This window comes from Hemiscyllium ocellatum, chromosome 9 (genome assembly GCF_020745735.1).
Source record: "Hemiscyllium ocellatum isolate sHemOce1 chromosome 9, sHemOce1.pat.X.cur, whole genome shotgun sequence".
NCBI lineage: Eukaryota > Metazoa > Chordata > Chondrichthyes > Orectolobiformes > Hemiscylliidae > Hemiscyllium > Hemiscyllium ocellatum.
The window spans coordinates 34,849,988-34,870,287 of record NC_083409.1 but is presented as its reverse complement, the minus strand read 5'-3'; the positions used below and the strand labels follow the sequence as shown (position 1 = coordinate 34,870,287).

General features: G+C 43.8%; 1 protein-coding gene across 2 annotated transcripts in view; it reads right to left on the bottom strand.

Moving 5' to 3' along the window:
• Window positions 1-20,300, bottom strand: part of lhx4 (LIM homeobox 4) — a 288,742-nt gene that overhangs the window by 233,997 nt on the left and 34,445 nt on the right. For both annotated transcript variants that reach the window (XM_060830122.1, XM_060830121.1), the window contains exons 2-4: window positions 16,263-16,363; window positions 10,282-10,336; window positions 4,102-4,207 (exon numbers count right to left, since the gene is read on the bottom strand). In XM_060830122.1, the coding sequence (XP_060686105.1) occupies window positions 4,102-4,207; window positions 10,282-10,336; window positions 16,263-16,363 (262 nt within the window). The remainder of the gene's footprint in view (window positions 1-4,101; window positions 4,208-10,281; window positions 10,337-16,262; window positions 16,364-20,300) is intronic.

Sequence of the window (20,300 nt, the reverse complement as noted above, 5' to 3'; positions counted from 1 at the left end):
CAGATGAAGCAGATTCAGTCGAAACCTTTCAACAGGGAAACGGATCTCCACTTAAAAAGGCAATAACGTGCATGACTTTGTGGAAAGAGCCAAGGATCGAGTCTAATTGTTAGCTCTCTCACAAAGTCAGTATTAACATGATGGACCAAATGGCCTCTTGTTATGCTGCATGATTCCGTGATTCTACAAAGGCACCTTGTTGCCCACAGTTGTCCCAAGACTGAGGGGTGAAGTACAGATGACATTACTAAGAAATGTCCCACTGTTTCCAGCTCCAATTGTTAAATTGTGTTGGAAGTTCAGTACAGGACTGCAAATCCCTGCAGTCACAGTCTGGACTAACACTATGATTAATGGTCACAAAGTCAAGGGAGTGAAGAGGTGAAAATAACATAATATTATATCCCAATATATCAATGTGGGGATTTCTGAATTTACTACGACAGTCAACATATCAGGATGTGAAGGGACTCAGATCCCAAGCATGGACATAATGGGTCAAATGACCTCCTCTTGTGCAGTAAATGCCATGAGAAAGCACCCTCTCCATTTACTGGCTGCATACATAGACAGGTGAACCATAGTCAGCACCTCACTCAAATTGGTGTACTGAATCTTGAACGGTGTGGTGGAAGGACATGGTAGGGTGGAGGGAGATGACGGTCAGCGTGACCTCACAATCCCACCATTGGATGATGCTATACCAGTGTCCCAAAAAACTGTATCCCTGGGTTGCCTACTGTGCTGAAATCAACAGGGATAACAAAAAGCATCTGTCCAGGAGAAGACAATGAAAAATGCTTCCGGTTAATAAATTGCAGGTCATAAGCCTGCTATGGTCTAAAGGACCATTACTAAAAGCCCTCATTTACTTTCTCTGTGGTGACAGATGACAACTCTTGCAATACTGAAATGGAACAGAACAACCGTCATATCAGAACGGATAAAATAACCAAAAACAGTGTTTGATAATACAAAATGGGTTATCATCAGTTGATGAGAACAATATCTTTGCAATGTGAGAGCGAAACATCATATGAAAGAAACTTTTTAATCCACCTTCTTTAATATCGATCAAATATTACTATGGAACAGCCTTGAATGAACAGCTGCCACTGTGCAGAGTCTCTTTTAATCCTGCAACTCAATGCCTTCCTCTTTCACGCTCACTTGATGTTTCAGTTATAAACTTCAGAGCTCACAAAGGACTAAATTCAACTGGCATTTCTTTGGATTATGTTCATTCACAATTTTGTGCGCAGCAATTACGACAGCGATGCCGTGAGAGCAAAGTTTAAGGATACAAAAAGCAAATAATGCAGCCGAAACTTAAATAAATACAAAAAAAAATCATGAAGTACAAATTAACCGTGCCATGTATTCCTTTTTTTTGCAAGTGGATACTGTCTGATGCCCCATTTCTTCTCGCTTATTCGGTTTGCAATGCAAAGTTTAGACATTCAGAAATATCTGCTATTGACCAGTAGGGGTTGCTGCAGACTAAGGCAATTGGAAATTCTTAACATGTTTGTAAATGATCTTTCAGCAGCTACTTGCATTTACATCACATCATTAACAGAGCAAAATCAAGACTTGGACATACATCTTTAAAAGTTTAAAAAGAAATCATTACATTTGCAATTAATCAATAAAATGATACTGTTAAAGGAACAGAAAAAAGATAAAAATCCTACCTTTTGTAAAACCGCTTTCTGTGTTAATCTTGGTGACTTTTGCTGCTATCTATAAGGGAGGGTCTGGCAACACAGCAAGTGTGGCTTCATCTCATTCATGGTGTGTCAAGGCTTAGACAGCAGCCTGATGGAGGCATCTGGGGGCAGCCAGTCTCAGATGTCTGGCCACAAAATACATGGAAAGTTAAATGGGCATTTTTAGAAGTCTAGTTATCGTCAGACCAGCAGATGTGCTCCAATGGCATTTGGAATTTCTGAGGTTAAACTATGGGAGGTTGGCCGTTGGAATAGAAGGATCTGAAGATAGGTAAAGTTATGGCTGAAGGATTCAGCTGTCAATGAGCAGAGGCAGGGCTGACTTTGGGTGATAGTTACAAAGTTGAATAGGTTACATGGAAATAAACTCACTGATGGAGTGGAGACATGAGGTGGAATTCATCTGAGAATCAAATGTGATCCTAGAGCTGTGAGCAGTCTGGTTCACAGCATTATGCACTGTCACGTTGGTAGTTCAGGGACAGAGTTTGTGAAGGGATCGCCAACAATGGCTTTGGCCTTCCCAACACTTACCTGCAGGATGTTTCTGCATATCCAGAATGGAGTGTCAGGTGAGCAAAGTGACTATTTTTTAGACTGCAGAGGTGGGTGCTGACAGTGTACTGTGTTATTGAAATAACATTGCTGAGGGATAGCATGTCGATACCAGGTAGGAAGGGGTCAAGGTTAGATCCCTAGGAGAAACCAGTGGCAACTGTGTGGAGGAGGCAACAGAAATCATTGCTTCTGACTCTACAATAACCTGCTGAAGTGACAATCTTGCTACTGGAACGTCTCAAACAATGTCACCCAAAAGTCTCATGTCCCACCCTGCACCAAATCTAATTCATCCATTCTCCCTGAGCTCACTGACCCACATGGGATCCCAGTTAAGTGACAGCTCAGCTTTGAAATTCAGAAATTGTTTGAAATCCTGCCTTGGGTTCACCCCTCCCTATCTCTGAAATCTCCAGCAGCCTTACAATCCTCCAAAATAGCTATGCTCCTTCCCATTCTGGGCTCTTGCACATCCCTGATTTTAATCACAACACCCCACAACTCTATTGCTTTTAAAAGCATACGGGGAATCTAACATAGTAATACATGCCAAGGACTGCTTCACAGGGTTATAATCTGTTAATAATGGACTTTGAACCAATGGAGGATATAATAAGAAAGGTAATCAACAGATTGGTCAAATAAGGCTGGAGGCTGGAGGATGGAGATGGAATGGCAGACAGATTTAAGCAGGGAGTTTCAGAGCCCTGGCCTTGAAGGGACAGTCGTAAACGCGGAGGGATACAGCAACAAGGAGTGGAGCAGTCCAGCGCCGGATAGCATGGAAGTTCTTGTTGATTGTAAAGCTGGAGGTGGTGGCAGGCACTGCTAAATGAGAGAGGCCATGCATTTCAGACTTCTGTCCTAGCTCACACTAGGCATATGTCTGTCCTTCAGTTCCCTCAGCAATCCTCACCTTTTCCTCATGTCCAAATCCAGCCAGTGATTTTACAGAGACCTGACTCACTATTAAAAGTAGCTTCATGAGCTTTGCATTCTAAACAAGAATAAGCAGATAACAAACATGCATTGATCAGGGATTCTTTGTAGTCAGGACAGTGTGGGATGTGTGTGTGGTACAAAAGACAATAAGGAGAAGGAGTACAAACAGGCTATTCCACTCATTCCATCTACTCCACCAAACATTGAGACCATGGCTGATAATCCTCAACTCTGCTGTCCTGTCTTTTTGCCTTTACCCTTGATTCCCTTACTGATTAAAATCAGTCTCTCTCAGCCTTGAATAGACTTAACAACATAGTCTTGTTAGGTCTCTATGGTAAAGAATGTCTCAGAGTCATTACTCTCGGAGAGACGTTTTAAATGGGTGACCATTTTCTCTGAGATTATGTCATTTTTTCCTGGACTCTCCCTCGAGAGGAAACAACTTTTTCGCATCTACTCAGTCAAGTCCCCTAAGAATCTTGTATATTTTAATAAGGTCGCCTCTCAAGCTTCTACTCTCCAATGCATATTGGCTCAAACTATTCAACTTCTCCTCGTAAGAGTATCCCTCCATTCCTGGGATCTGCTTAATGAACCTTCTCTGGACTGCCTCCAGTGCCAATGGATCTTTGCTTTGCTTTGCTTTGCTTCTTGGAGCAGAAATGATGTGCAAATTCTTCACAAACTAAGACTTCTAGGCTTCTTTCCACCTTCTCTACAATTCCTCATTTAGATGTAGATATCACTGCTGGGGAGAGCACTCCAACTCCCCAGTTTCTGGTTAAGTATCAGATACAGCTCAATCTCTACAATTATGAATACACATTAGGAATGACCTCATGCAAGTTCAATTCAAGCAGATGCCTACCTGGCTGGTTCCAATGGGGGGCAGTCTGGGGGCCACTCAGCCTCTCCATGTTGCTCCAGGAGGTCAATGATGTAATGGCGTAGAGATACTAAACTGGACTTGGAATCTGTACAAAGTCAAACACAATTTGAATTCAGTTACGTGCTGGCAACCAGGGCGAGATAATAACAGGGGTATCTGAAGGGAATGTTGGATTTTGGGTGTTATATGACCGTAAGGTAGATGTGAAGGTATCTAACTCAGTAGGATCCCCCTCATTGTGCGTCTGTTACTATTCACCAGTACTACAGAGTATTTTCCATTTCACCAACACTAGTAAATTGTACACACCAGAACAGTGACATCCAAGTTGACTAAAAATAGGTTGAATGAACCTGCTGGATGTGACTGATTTATTCCATAGGTTCTCTGACAGTCCCAGGTAACATGGAACAATATTGAGGATCTGGAATCATAAAATATCCCGACTGAAGTGCAGACACTGGGTATATGATTATAAACCCTGGACATGAGGTTATAGATCCCAGGAGGATGATCGCAAACCACCAGAGGACCATTATAGACCGTTAAAGGATAAATACAGACGGCCGGATTACAACTACAGATCCTGAGTAGTGAGCACCATTGCCTGGGTACCCAGTTACAGGCCCTGAGAATGTAGTTACAAAGTCCCCACACCACCACCCCACCCAATTCCTCATCTGAGAGCTGGATTTTCCTATAACTTCATTTGAATGCTCTGCAAAAATTAGAAGGAACAAAAAGACCAGTTCATAGCCCAAGTGAATGCAGCCTCGTGCAATGTTAGGGTAAAGGTCAATTTGCATAACAAGATTGCAAATTACGGCATGGGACATCAGCATTGGAAAGATGGATGTCTTTGACTGCGCTCACTTGTCCTGAAGGCACTGCACTCTGTTCTCCTCAAATGTCAGAAGCCAAGGTTGCTGATCTCTCATTTATTGGGATCCAGGTTGCGGACTCTGAGCTTGGTCTTTACACTGAAGGCTGAGCCGCCCTCTGGCAGTGGTGGGCTGTGGGAGGTATGGTTCCCATACTCAGCTGGCTGTAGCATATTGCCATCCTTGTGTGAATGACAGGACTGACACAACAAAGCTAGAGTCTGATCAACATACTCTCCATGCCAGGTCTGCAGCACTGTGCTCATGGACGACTGCACTCTTATAGCACATTCTCCAGAGGTCATTCAGTCACTTATGATCGCAAACTGCTCTCCCCACAGCACTCTGGCCTTACAATAAGCCTGAAGAAGACAGAGACCTTGCAACAACCTGGTCCTGGCCACAGGGCCAGGTGTCTGATCTAGGTTTGTGACCCTACAGTCAGAATCAACCACATACCCCTCCTTTCTGTCCAGACATTTTTCAACTTGGGAGCATCGTCTCCAAGAATACCGCATTGGATGATGAAAAATCAGCCAATTACTGGTTCAGTGTTTGGCAGAATCACAGATAAACTTTGGGAAATCTCAGACAAAAATCAATGTCTGAGGTTCTTCATGAATGCGAAACTTTAAACACTAGAAAATTCCACTTCACTGCCTGCGATTTATTTGCAACATCAAGTAGCAGAACAAATTTGCACCCGTTGTCTGCCCCACACAAATTCCCTCACCACCACTTCCCACTGCCCCATGAACACTATTTTATTGGTTCTGTTCTAAGAGGTCCTTTGATACTTTTGTAACTGGTGTCCAAACACAATCTGTACTCTGGTGGTCTGGCTTGGGACAGTCCCACGATGCCTCCATCCCCTCATACACAGGTGCTTTCTAGCTGGGAGGGACATAGACACATTTCCCTCTCTCCCTGGCCCACGGACTGAATGTTCCAGCTGAAATTGAATACATGAATGGTGTGCAGGCACTGAGTCTAGCCCCTCTCCAGTGCAGGACCAAGCCGCGCAGAAGAGACATTCACCCTGAGAGACAATACAACACGTTTCGGGGGCGGCACAGTGGCTCAGTGGTTAGTACCGCTGCCTCATAGTACAAGGGTCCCATGTTCAATTCTAGCCTCGGGTGACTGTCTGTGTGGAGCTTGCACATTCTCCCTGTGGGTGGGTTTTCTCTGGGTGCTCCGGTTTCCTCCAACAGTCCAAAGATGTGCAGGTTAGGTGAATTGGCCATGCTAAATTGCCTGTAGTGTTAGGTGTATTAATCAGAGGGAAATGGGTCTGGTGGGCTACTCTTCGGAGGGTCAGTGTGGAATGGTTGGGCCGAAGGGCCTGTTTCCACACTGTAGGGAATCTAATCTAATCTAATCATTTCCGCTGGATATTCAATGTCTTCCCTTATTCTTTCTCAAATCAGACATGGTCAATTCAGCAAAGTACATGCTGTGACTAAATCCCAAAGTTTGACTCCTCACTAGAAGAAGACCACTTACACTCCTTTCTGGCTCAGTAGGAAATTCCAAACCAGTTTCCACTGTTCTCTTTGATTTTTCAGAGCAGATTTTCTTTTTCAAATGCAGACTGTCAGGCATTTGGAGATGTCACCTTTTGGAGATGTCCTGGAATCTTCACCAACTGAAGGTTAAGTTCCAGGACATAGTTGTGAGCATACTCAAAAAAAAAACATAGGACCTCAGAAAAATAAATTTTGGAAAAAATTGTTTAATGGTTATATAATGATTAGAGCTGGAAGGGGGTGGGAAGGAGGAAAAGTGCTATTGCACCGAAATCCATATTAATTCAAAGAATCTGATCACTTTATAGTGGGCACAGGCAGGTTGGAGCTTGGATTCAAGGCAAGGAGTTAGGGGCAGGGGTTAAGACTACTTTAAACTGGGCTGCATGGGCAAGTTGGGCTGAAGGGCCTGTTTCCATGCTGTAAACCTCTATGACTGTATGTGCAGAAACCTCCAGAAGTATATCCAGAGGTAGGAATCCTAGTGAGCAGGCCTGCATTTGGTTCAAGTTGACTAAAAAGTGAAGCCCAGTCATGGTTAGTTTCTGAAGTATCCCTCCTTCAACTGGTCCCATGAAGACGGCACGGGCAGTACAGGTGGCTCAGTGGTTAGCACTGCTGCCTCACAGCGCCAGAGACCTGGGTTCAATTCCCTCCTCAGGCAACTGTCTGTGTGGAGTTTGCACATTCTCCCTGTGTCCGTGTGGGTTTCCTCCGGGTGCTCTGGTTTCCTCCCGCAATCCAAAAATGTGCGGGTCAGGTGAATTGCCCGTAGTGTTAGGTGGATTAGTCAGGGGTAAATATTGGGGCGGTGGGTTTCTCTTCGGAGGGTCGGTGTGGACTTGTTGGGCCGAAGGGTAATTAGATTGGGTAATCTAATCAAAAAAGACACAGTAAGCATGTTGGGTTATAATGGGGAAAATGAATTGTCTCCATTTGCACTGGGGTCTCTACGTACCTCTACTGGCTGCTGTCTGCCAGTGGAAAATATTCACACACTCTCCCTCGCTCAAAAAGAGTGTTGGAACAAAAAGTCCTTAAATGGAGCCACAGCAGGAGCTCTTTCTATTAAAAGCAGAGCTTGGCTGCACACTCTCTTTCGTGTTTAAACTAGAACTTGCTTCATTCTTTGCCCTTCAGTTGGACGTAGCTGAACAAGGTGAAATGAGGTGACAACTTTACCTCAGTTTCAGCCTTAACGGAAATGGGCTGGCACCTGTCAGTGTGGCTGGGCATGTGTGTGCAATGCCAGGGCAGGCAAGCAAGCTCCTGGCAGGCTCCCAGTTGCCTCCAGCATCAATCCGCAGACATTGAAGCTCTCTGGCACAGCAGGATTAGTCCTGGCTTTGCACCACATTGCGGCAGCATTCCACTGACGCAAATGACTGATGTGTCTCCACAATCAACCTGACAGTTCTTCTTTTTCCTTAGAGGATTAAGCCAATCTCCTCTCTTGTGTGCATAAGCTTGTAAAAACGTGCAATTCTTGCATGCTCAGTCTTGGATTCAGCGGCAAGGAATTCAGAACACAGACTAATTGCTTACACAAAAGGAATCTGACCTTGAACAGAAAGCAAACGGTCAACTTAATCCTCTTGCTCATAAAGCAGGCAAATTCCTGAAGGAAGTCTTCTTGGAACACTCAAGTTAAATGTGCTCTGAAAGGCCCTCAAGTGTGCATGGGTTGGAAAAGAGTGAGGAGAGAAGGTAACACACCTTCTTGATTGACAGACAGTGATCTCTGCTATAAATGATCAGTAAGTGTGAACAAGAGATCATCAGGATCCTCTCCAGACTAAGTGTCTGAGTCGCCCTTTTGCCCATGGAGATCTGGCACTTCCACAAACTCTCCTGGAAAGGGAGGGGCATCTAGGCTCTCAAGGAGTGAACATCTTCAGCAAAGTGGCCTCCAACGTCTCTGTCGTATTTTTCTCAAACCCCTGGGATACCGCAGAGAGGCAGTTCACTAGGTACAAGTAGGCTATTCAAACTCTCAGTGGTGTGCGCCTAACTACATTGGCTGCAGAACCTTTAAAATATGTGCTAGAATAAGAATGTGCCAGTCAGACTTGTCACTATTTCCATTGACTGTTAAGCCTTAATAGGTGGAGTGAGTTCCAGGTCATCATGACCCTGAGTGGGAAGAATTCTTCCCTGAAATCAACCTGGAAAGCCTAACTCTGTTCTGGATTTCCCCAGTCTCTTCAGCTTCTTTGCAGTCATTATTTTGGGCCTGAGGGAAGGATGGTTAAACCAGGTTTTCTCTCTTGGCTGTCAGTAGCGAGATCTCAGTGTTGCCCTCGTTTCCACCATTTCTCCATTTGATCTCCTGACTTCACAGAGGCAGGTTTTGGGGATTTACCCTCTCCTTCCTCCAGCTCCCCACCCCTGAAATCCCACCTCGCAATGCACGGAGCTCTGGTTTCCTGATCTTGGATTGATTTCAGTAAAAGTCCTCCAAAATATCTATGGTGAGGATTGGTCCAAGGACATCTAGCCTCCTCTGTTCCTTCTACTTAGGCTCCTCCTGAGTAACTCAAATGAGTGTCATATGAGTCAGAGGATGGTCACCTAGGTTACCCTGTGGTTAGATGCAACCAGTTGGATATGCCAGACCATTGATATTTTGTCCATCTCCGGGTCTGTTTGTCTTTTCTTGAGCACTATTGTTCTGCTTGATGTTTACTTAGCACTCCAAATGCAGGCTAATTGACCATCTTGCCTAATATGCCCTCCACTTACCGTCTCTTTCAAAGATGAAAATACCAAAGTACGAACAAGACTGCTATAGACTGAATGCACGGCCAGCTGTATGGAGCAACACAGGCATCACCACGAACGTTGGGGATTGGAACGTTAGAACATGGGGTCTCCAGCTCAGAATCAGGCATCCTAGCCCATTCGTTGATACCTAGTCGCGCCTTAAGTTTATCTTCAAAGATCTATCCAAACATAACAAAGAGCTGCACCAAAGGTGTTTTGGCTCCAACATTGGCAGCATAAGGCACCCCACACTCTTCCACCAGTGATTGGTACATCCCGGAACCCAACATGATGCCAAATGTCACATGCCAAGAGTTCCACAGAAGTCTTATAGAGGCGGAAAGTGCAGCATTACCCGATAGTCTGGAAACTCCTCCTGGCAAATCCTTTCGAGGCAGTGGAGTGGGAGGGAGTGTGGGTGCAGCAACTCAATTAGAAAATGGCTAGAATGAGGGAAATAAGATGCTTCTTGATGCCAGGTTAGTGCCACCATGCAGCCAAGTACAAATGCCGACTATTTAAGAAGCATAATATCCCAGAGCAGATATCCATAGAAACACAAAATCCCCACAACGAGGAAGCTGGCCATTCGGCTCATCCGGTCCACATTGACTTTCTGAAGAGCACCCTTACCACCCCCTTTTATTCTGTCTCTGCACTTCCTATGGTTAATCCATCTCGCCTGCACATCCTTGGACACTATGGGCAATTTAACACGGTCAATCCACCTAACCTGCACATCTTTGGACTGCAGGAGGAAACCCACACAGACACTGGGAGAAGTAGTAATCTCCACACAGACAGTCACCAGAGGGTGGAATTGAACCTGGGTAGCTGGCATTGTGGCGCTGCAGTGCCAACCCCTGAGCCACCATATCACCTACCCTTTGAAGGGCTCTATGGAAACAGTGCTAGCAAAATACAAATGATTGATGAACAGAATGGAACTGAAGTGCGAAGATAGACCATGCTCAAAATTTACTAACCAGCATATTTAAGAGCCTCTCCCTTGAATGGCGGTTTTGAAAATGCTCTGAAGAACTGAGGGGAAAAAAACAAAATAAAATTATAATCAAGGCAGCCAAGTGAAAAAGGTCAGAGATAGAGATACATTCCAAAAGTCACAGTGACATCTTCTAGATCAACTTTCACCACAGGATCATGAAGAATGTTTCCTGAAACACTGCCATAAACACAAAGTGTATTTGTTTGGAAATACTGGCCAAATTTTTAAAATATTGTGACATTCCATTTGAAACATTGGCTTCGCTTGCTTTTCATTTTTGCAAGTTAAATTTTGTCCATGGATGAATTAGGAGTGATTTGAATTAACGCAACAAAATAATACAGGAAACAGATAGTTTTTTTTAAAATAGTAATTCTGCTGATTACGGACTCCAAAGATAAGGGGGAAACTTGAGTCAGACCATAGAGGAATGAAATTTGGAAACAGTTTCACACATAGGAAAGGCCTGCACTTTTTTCAAATTCCCTAGTTTCAGAAAACATCCCAACAAATTGGAAACGTACAAACACAATGCCCTTGTCAAGAAAAGATGCTGACGGTAAGGGAAGTAGCAGTATAGGAAGGTGTATCATTATCTGCTGGTAGGAAAACATAGGGAAATCTTGCCAAGTGAGACTGCATTGGAGTACTGTGTATAGTTTTGGTCCTTTTATCTAAGCATCAGTGTACCTCACTGGAGGCAGTTTAGAGAAGGTGTCAATAGAGAAAGTGTTGGGTTAACACCGTGATTTGTTTGGTGAAAAAATAGGTTGGGCCTGGACTGAATGGAGTTTAGAACCACATGGGGTGATCTTATTAAAACACTGAAGATTCTGAGGGGGGCTTGACTGAACAGATGTCAAGAGACTGACTCTCCTCATGGGAGAATGTGGAACTAGTGGGCAAATGTCCAAATTAGGCATCCCCCAATCAAAGTGGAGATGAGTAAGAATAAAGTCTCTCAGAGGACAAATAAATTCTACTTGTAGAAAACCACAGAGACCGAGTCATAGAATATCTTCAAGGCTGAGACAAAGAGATTCTTAAACTATAGTGAATCAAGAGGGTCTGAGGATAGGCAGGAGCACCAGGATTCAGAAGCAGCCTTCACAGTAATATTTGGTGATGAGGGAGATGCTGAGCTGAGAAGATGCACTATTTTCTGGCTTCTTTTTTAACTGGGCTCTGTTCCCAGCTCACTGAGCCTATTTGTTTCTGCTAGCTTCTTCTGTTGTCATTCCAAATATTCAACGTCTGCAGAGGTCAGGGCTGTCTCCCAGTCAGTCAACGTTGGTTTCCTGATGAAGAGCTCAAGCTTGAAATGTCAACTGTCTTTGGTTGCTGCCTGACCGACTGTGTTTTTCCAGCACCACACTTTTCGACTCTGATCTCCAGCATCTGCAGTCCTCACTTGTCCCTCCTCCTCAATGTTGGTATCCACCAGTTGCACATAGGGTTTGAAGATGTCCTTCCAGCACAGTTATGGATGTCCAGGAGGCTGTGAACTAATTCCCAATTCATCGTATAGAAAATGTCTGGATACACGGTCATCATCCATCTGATGCAAGTGGCCAAGGCAATGAAGACATCATTGATGGAAGCTGCTCAGGCCTTGTTCCTGCTTGGTAGACTCAGTTCTCAGTCAGATCACAGTTGTTCAACTCTCTTAATCAGTTTGGACATATTTCCAATTTCCAGCAGCTAGATATAGTTCTTTAAAGTACACTGTCTCTGCTCCCATGGTCGCCTTGGTCAGATCAAAGAAGGTATTAGATAGCTGTTGCGTTTGATATTCCTTGCAACAGCTGGACCAAGACAATCATGTAATTTGTTGATTGTGTTCTGAAACCACAATGGGATTAGCGTGGATGTGTTAGCTGGGATCTGCAGTCTACAAAAGGACAATGTGGGCAAATATCTTTCTCGTGATGCCTAGCACCAAGATGCCTCAATAGTTATTCCAATCCCTGTGGTCTTTCCTGTTCTTCTACAGGGCCATAGTTTCTTACCGTCAATCGTTCTTAAAAAAATCATTCACAGATGTGGATATCACTGATTTGGCTGGGACTTGTTACCTGCATTGCAATAAAGAGTCAACTACATTGATGCAGGCCTGGAGTGACACGTAGACCAGATCCTACAAGGAATTAGTGAACCAAATGGGTTTTCCATCAAATGACAACAGTTTCATCGTCATCTTCAGACTCTTAACTCCAAATTTGTATCACATTCAAATTCCATCATCTGCCACGGCAGGATTTGAACCTGGATCTCCAGAACATGGCTTGAGTTTCCGAATTAATACTCCAGTCATAATACCACTAGGCCATTGATTGCCTGCATGGCAGTATGGTCTACTGCCCCTACCCTTGGAAAAGATAGTGACATCTGTGTGGTTATTGCAGGAATGCCAGTTTTCTATGCTTTAAGAGTACAGGGTGTATTGCATCAGCAACTGGGATCTTTATCCAAGTCAATAGATCTGCTAAGCTCCTCTGCTATGGGCTCCATATCAGCTTCTCACCAAGCTGACTTTATATAATGTGATGTGCTTTCCCTACTGTAAGCCTTAAGGTAGGCAGCACAGTGGCACAGTGGTTAGTACCACTGCCTTACAGCGTCAGAGACCTGGGTTCAATTCCCACCTCAGGTGACTATCTATGTAGCGTTTGCACATTCTCTGCATGGGTTTCCTTCCCCCTCCAACAATGTGTAGGTTAGGTGAATTGGCCATGCTAAATTACCCATAGTGTTAGATGTGGGGGAGTGGACTTCTCTTCAGAGCGTCGGTGTGGATTTGTTGGGCTGAAGGGCCTGTTTCCACACTCTTAAGTAATCCAATCATCTCTCCAATGATTTACTGCAGTCAGTATTAACATCCAAAGTCTTTGTTTTCAATGGAACTATTTTCTTTTCTGATGGACAGGGTGACATTTTGATTCTTTAATTTTTCTCCCTAATGTTCCCTCAATCAAAAGTCATCTGCATATTTTAGCACAGTTACAACAACCAGTTATTAAAATCATAGAATCCCTACAGTGTGGAAACAGGCCATTCAGCCCATCTAGTCCACATCCACCCTCCAAAGACTATTCCACCCCATCCCTTTAACCCTGCATCTCCCATGTCTAGCCCACCTAACCTGCACCTCCCTGGACACTCTGGACAATTCAGCGTGGCTAATCCACCAAAGCTGCACATCTTTGGACTGTGGGAGGAAAACTACACAGACACAGGGAGAATGTGGAAACTCCACACATATCCATCTGAGGGTAGAATCGAACCTGGGTTGCTGGTACTGTGAGGCAGCAGTGCTAACCACTGAACCATCATATGTCACCAAAAGCACCCTGTCTAGCAGTGTGTTAAGCTGTATGTTGACCCTCTTGGAGCAGGCTGCTTGGCTTCAAGGAGAGGTTCCATCTCAGTGGTACAATCCTCAAACCAGACAGCATGTTCTTGCACTGATCTCCAATATGTCAAGAGCATGGTACTACAGACAGTATCTCCAATTGTGTTCCTGCTCTCTTTTGCAGTCATACAGATGTACAATACAGAAAGAGACCCTGCGCTTCAACTCATCCTTGCCGATCAGATATCCTAGATAAATCTAATCCCATTTTGCCAGCATTTAGCTCACATCTCTCTGATCCTTTCCTATTCATATACCCATCCAGATGCCTTTTAAGTGTTACAACTGTACCAGCCTCCACCACTGCCTATGGTAGCTCATTCTATACATGCACCACCCTCAGCGTGAAAATATTGCCTCTTTCGGTCCCTTTTAAGTCTTTCCCCCTCATCCTGAAACCTACGTGAGAATGTCAGACAGTGCCTGTTCAGTTCAGTTGAGGAACTGCAGGTTTCTTTCCAAGTAGGCAGCAGGACTGAATCTGACACAAGGACAATGTTTCGCCTTTAAAGATTCAAGAGTTGCATCCTGCACAGAAGGCGACACCTTGCTGATGTGTTTCCGCTAAACGCATGTCTTGTCGGGTGACTGTAATGCTTCTTTTGCTTCCCAAAGTCCACTACAGGGATGAGCCAGGTCTTTTCTTGAGTGGCAATGTCAATGGTCAGCCTGTGGACTCCCTCGTTGAGTACAGGTGTCTTGCAGGCATTGTCAACCAGCTACCTGGGTCAGCCCTGTACAAGTGCCCCTGACCTTCTAGCTTGGCAATGGAAAATTTGGAATCTCCCTTTGAATGTTTTGTTTGCTTCCCTAATGAGATAAATTCCGTTCACTTCCTCAGCAGGGACTCAAAGCTCCCTTGAAGCTGGTGCTCACTCTCTTCCTATCACATTGATCTGGGTGGGACACTGAAAGCAGCACTGCAACCAACTGGTTGGAGTCAGGAAATAATAGGATGTCATGTTAAAATGCAAATGAGTGTATATGAATCATGTGTATTTCAGCGAGGGTTTGGATTAAAACCCCATTAGCAGTGACTGTAATTGGTGGAAGTCAGCTTGCACCTCACTGTTAGCTCCAGTTATCGGAGATGCACCCGATCTTTGACTGCCAAGTTAATGTTGGGTTAAATATTGGCAGCGCCCTTGTTTTTCCACAACACGAACCTGCGCTGCCAATTTCTGAAACTGCAAATACACATTTCGCAGGCAGTTTCAGAGCAGAAAGACTCAGTGAGATGCCTGAACTGCAGCCAAAATCGCATTCCAGCTCATCAGGGGCATTTTGCAGAAGTCGAGAGAACAGTTGTTCACTACTCAGCTGGAAAAAGTGAGGACTGCAGATGCTGGAGATCAGAGCTGAAAATATGTTGCTGGAAAAGCGCAGCAGGTCAGGCAGCATCCAAAGAGCAGGAGAATCGATGTTTCTGGCATGAGCCCTTCTTCAGGAATGAAGAAGGGCTCATGCCCGAAACGTCAATTCTCCTTCCCCTTGGATGCTGCCTGACCTGCTGCGCTTTTCCAGCAACATATTTTCAGCACTTCTCAGCTGGACACAAGTAACAAAGCAAATGAGCCAATATCCTGATTAACCACAACCCGAAGCCAAGTTAGCAATGGAAGAAGCGCAGAGGGTAACTAAGTATGTTTTAACTGAGTTAGTGCAGGGCTACGTTTTCCCATCCACAATCCAGCTTTTTGGAGCAATATGACAGATCTAAAAAAAATCCTTTAATATATCACCCACTCATCTGGAATAAAGGCCTTTGCCATAGCTACACTGAACCCTCTGTATGATAAGTAAGACATGCACTTATAGTGTTAAAAACCCTTCCACTATCACTTCTGGAGAAAGGGGTAGATATGTGCACTTAACCCTAGAATAGATCATTTTAATTAACGTGTTCAGACATGTTGTGACACATTTCTGGACCAGGTGGAACTTGAATCCAGGCTAAGAGGTAGGGATATTACCATGGCACCACCAGATTCCCAAGTATAGCTATAAAGATAATACTGGAGACCTGGCAAATGGTGGAATTTAAATTCAATAAATATCTGTAATTAAGAGTTTAGTGGTGATCACGAATCTATTGTCAGATAAACCCATCTGGTTCACTAATGTCCTTTAGGGAAGGAAACTGCCATCCTTACCTGTTCTGGCCTCCATGTGACTCCAGACCCATATGGTCGACTCCTAACTGCCCTCTGGGCAATTAGGGATGGGCAACTAATGCTGGCCTAGCCAGTGATGCCCTCATCCCGTGAATGAAGAACAATAAAAATAACTCGGCCAAAGCTCAGAAATAAAGAGCACTCACACACCATCGACCGAAACTCTAAATGAATTTTCGGTTCATTCCAGGCAGAGGGAGCACTAATTTATTTCTGGTTTTAAAGTCGGGGTTGTACGTGAGGTTTGGCACATTTTGTTTCAATTACAAACACTCAGATCTTGGATTTGAGCAGCTGAATGGAACTGGACTCAGTCTGTGCCCTAAGAATTTTCAGTGAATGCATTTCTTGCGATCCAGTGCACCAACACCATACCTTCATTGTTGGATAGACGGTCACTTGAAAACTTTGACATATTTCCACATTCTGACTGTTCGCACAGTTGACCGCTGCCAGTCTCACCGCGGGTCTCCATTCTGGTAAAAGTGACAGGGATTTGGTGAGTTCCACAATTTAAAAAAAACACACGTAGTTGCAAATCTGTGTATTTATGCACTAACAAGGAGTTATACACTTGACCATTATCCCCTCCCAGCTCCAAACCAATGGAAAAAAAATCTTTGTGGCTGCTTTATAGCAACTGGTTTAATTGACTGCCCCATTGAAATCAAGAGTCCTTTTCTTGCTCTCTGTTCCTATGATTGAAAGGGAGGGATAGCCAAAGTCCCAGTTGCCAACCTACTGTTTTATGTGAACTATGAAGGATTGACATATCTAAACATTTATTCAGCTGAAAGTCACACTGTCCAAGTATTACACGCAGTTGCAACAGCCACAAAAATAAAAATGACTAAAAGCTTTGTTCCACCACTGGACTAAAGACTGTGTGCAGCAAACTGGGTAGCAGACCCAAATCTAGCTGCCTCATTGTGCTCCACTCTTCAATGTTATAATTTCACCCTGGTAATGGGTTCCTACAACCTCTTCCATTAGCCAAAAGGTACAGAAGCCTGAACATATGCACTGGCAGGTTCAGCACCAGCTTCTTCCCCGCCGTTATTAGACCGATGAACGTACTGTCTAGCCTCAAATAATGCTGATCTTGCTAATGCTGATCTTGCCTAGCCCACTCCCTGTGCAACATTAACTTGCACACCTCTGTCTAAGTCTTTTTACAACAACTGATCTGTATGTCCTTGCTTACTAAGACCTGCCTGTATTGTGCATAAACAAAGCTTTTCACTTCGGTACACGTGACAATAAATATCAATCAACACCATGAAGTCCAGTTATAAATACAGAGGAACCTCGACTATCTGAAGGACGCTGGTGGGAGTATTTCGTTTGGTTAATTGAATTTCAGATAACACAGTTTAGCCAAGCATGGGGACCTCGCGATCTTGCCGGATATTCGGATAATCGAACGCTCGATAACCGAGGGTCCTCTGTATTGCTGTAATTGTAAGAACCACTAGAGTGTGCTCTTTTCTTAATACTGTCTTTTGCTTGCATTGTGAAGTGACCCACTCGTTGTGTCACTATGGCTGGCACCTCCAGCTACAATGAAGGTGAGTGGTTTTTGCAACATACATTGCCAACATAGGTTTTTAATAGAGTTTGCGTTTCAAACCAGTGGCATATAGATTACTTTTGTAAAGAGGTTTAGAACAAAATGGGCTCAAGCAAATCCTTTCTGTAACCATGACCTAATTCATTGTGTGGAAGAGAGATAGTGATTGCAAACCTCCTGGAGGTTAATGGAATATAATTTACTAATACTGCAGGTAAATTTTGAAAAGTATTGGCTTGCATTTGGTTGAGAATCATCAAGGAATTTTTCATTAACTTGAGAAACCCAAATACGGAGAGCTTCTCGTGTCCTTTTTTGAGGACACCTGAAACAAGTATAGTTTCCTTTCTAAGGCCCAGTATGGGCAGCACAAGGAAAGCGCTGTTATCTTGGTGTGATAGCCTTTGAAACCTCCAGACCAGAAGTATTTGGTTAGAAGACAACAGATTATTTCTTTAAAAAAAACATAAAATGTCCAAATTTTTAGTTTGAGAGTCTTTACATAGGAAGATTTCACAATGGATTGGATAGAGCTGGGAAGAAATGCTTGAGTCAGATGTAAAGATTTGATATTGAAGGGTCACTTTGCTGGATCTGAATCACTGTAAAATGTTAGTGTTAGACAATAGATAAGACTTTGTTTTGCAGCCTGTTTTAGATTATCTCAAACTCCATTCTTTATTTATAGAGCTTGGTTTGTCTTATTTTGTTATTTTTCCTTTTCAGGAATAAACTTCTGTTTTATTATTAAAGGAAATTTGCAGACTTAATGCCAGTGTTCTCCAGAAGATCCTGCTTTTACATCTTACACCAATTTATCTGCTAACTCTCGATTAGTTTTATTCAAACAATCCTTTATTATTTCTTCCAGCAGCATTCAATTTTTTGCAATGGACCTCAAAACACTTCTGCATTACTGTTCCATGTGCCTATGTTCAGTGATTGTCCACAATGCTAAATATTCTTTAAAAATGTGATCTATCAAGCCAATTTCATTCTGAGGTCTAACGTGCCTGGTAGCAACATTAGATGAGATCACAAAGACTGGAGGCTGTTGATGGTTTTGTGCTGGATACAATGTAAGTGGGATCCATGTCCCTTTTAAAGAATTGGTTAAGTTGAAGTTCTGAACAATAAGTGAGAAGTGAGGAACTAGGAGACAGAACTGGGCAGGGAGTGGAGAGGTGGGGGTGGAGCAGTGCATACAGCAAGGATGGGCTGGGTGCCAGAGGCCACTCCGACCACCTGCCCGTTCTGTCTCCCCTCACGCACCCGGCTCTGCCTTCACTCCACCTCTGGGCTGTCCTTCTCTTCCTCTCTCACTCTGGGAACTCTCCAGCACCCCGTCGTGTGCACAGTATCCCTCTCCCCCAACACTGAAAGCCAATTCAAAACCGCACACACCTCCCTGCACACATGCATGATACTGCATTTGCGCATGACATCACAAAGGTATGTGTGATGCCATCAATGCTTGCTCCCTTGCATTCCCCAATGAGTATAGTTGCCCTCAGCTGTCAGTGTCAGTAAACACTTCCCTTTATTTCTGATTCTGTAAAGCTTCACTGGCATAGTGAGGGGGAAACCAAATGATGCTATTCCTGGAGTTGTCACAAAATTTAAAGACGCCAGAAAGAATGCTGATATTCCCAGTTCACTTGTCTTTCAGAAGCAAGTTGTCAGAAAGCACGGATCGGTTTTTGAGACTTAAGAGGAATGGTTACTTATTAGAAATAAACGGATTCTAATTGCAGTTAAACAGTTACGAACAGCTAACATACAACTCTCCTGGTTAAACCTCTAACCCATTATAAACTGCTCCCACACATAGATAGATACACAGGTATTATGGGCAGAGGGAATGACTGGTTCAGTGGTACCTGCCCACAGGGCTTGCTTTTTCCTGAGGGTGGAGGGGTCAATAACAAGGGGACACAGTGGGTTGGAGTGGGGGAGCTGGGGGGGGGGGGGGGGGCGGGGGGCGCAGTTGAAAAGAGATGTGCAAGGCATGTTTTTCACACAAAGGGTGGCAAGTGCCTGGAATGCGCTGTCAGAGGAGGTGGTGGAAAGAGACACAATAGCAGCATTCAAGAAGCACATGGACGAATACATGAATAGGGGTACGGATCCTGTGAAGCCAGTTTTAGAATAGAAGGGCAAGAATGTGTCGGCATAGGCTTGGAGGGCCGAAGGGCCTGTTCCTGTGTTGCACTGTCCTTTGTTCTAACAATCACAGTGCAGAAATGCTTCAACAATGCTTGGCCTTTATAAAAAATTGTTTTCCCATTTCTGTTTCAAAAATGCAGAAAAAAAATAACTAAATTCATGAAGATATTGAGGGATACCTGAGGCATGTCAGTGCCTGATGTTGGCAAGTGATACCATTTGCCCTTCAATAAGGTTAATGAAAGAGAACATATTACTTGGAGGTACATATGGAGGTTACCCCCTCACTTATCATAGTGAGTTGAATTAAAAATTGACACAGAAAATGGGGAAGCTGTCGTTGGAGTAATGAAACATATCCCGATAGCAGGAATAAATTTTATCTTGGGAAATAACTTGGCCAGTTCAAAAATATTCACTTCACTAAAGTTTGCTGGAGACAGGAGTGGATGTAATAGAAAAAGATGTTACAGGAGGATGTCCATGGTTTTTCCCTGAGTGTACTGTGACTCAACCTTAGGCCTATAAACTTAGGCAGGAAGAAGAGACTACAAAAAAAAGGAGCTGACTTAGAAATTCAGCTATTAGATACAAGTTTTTTTTTTAAAAAGAGGAGAACAGGTAAAGAAAATGAGGCTGACATACTTAGCCAACCTTAGTAGTGGGCATAATGGTGT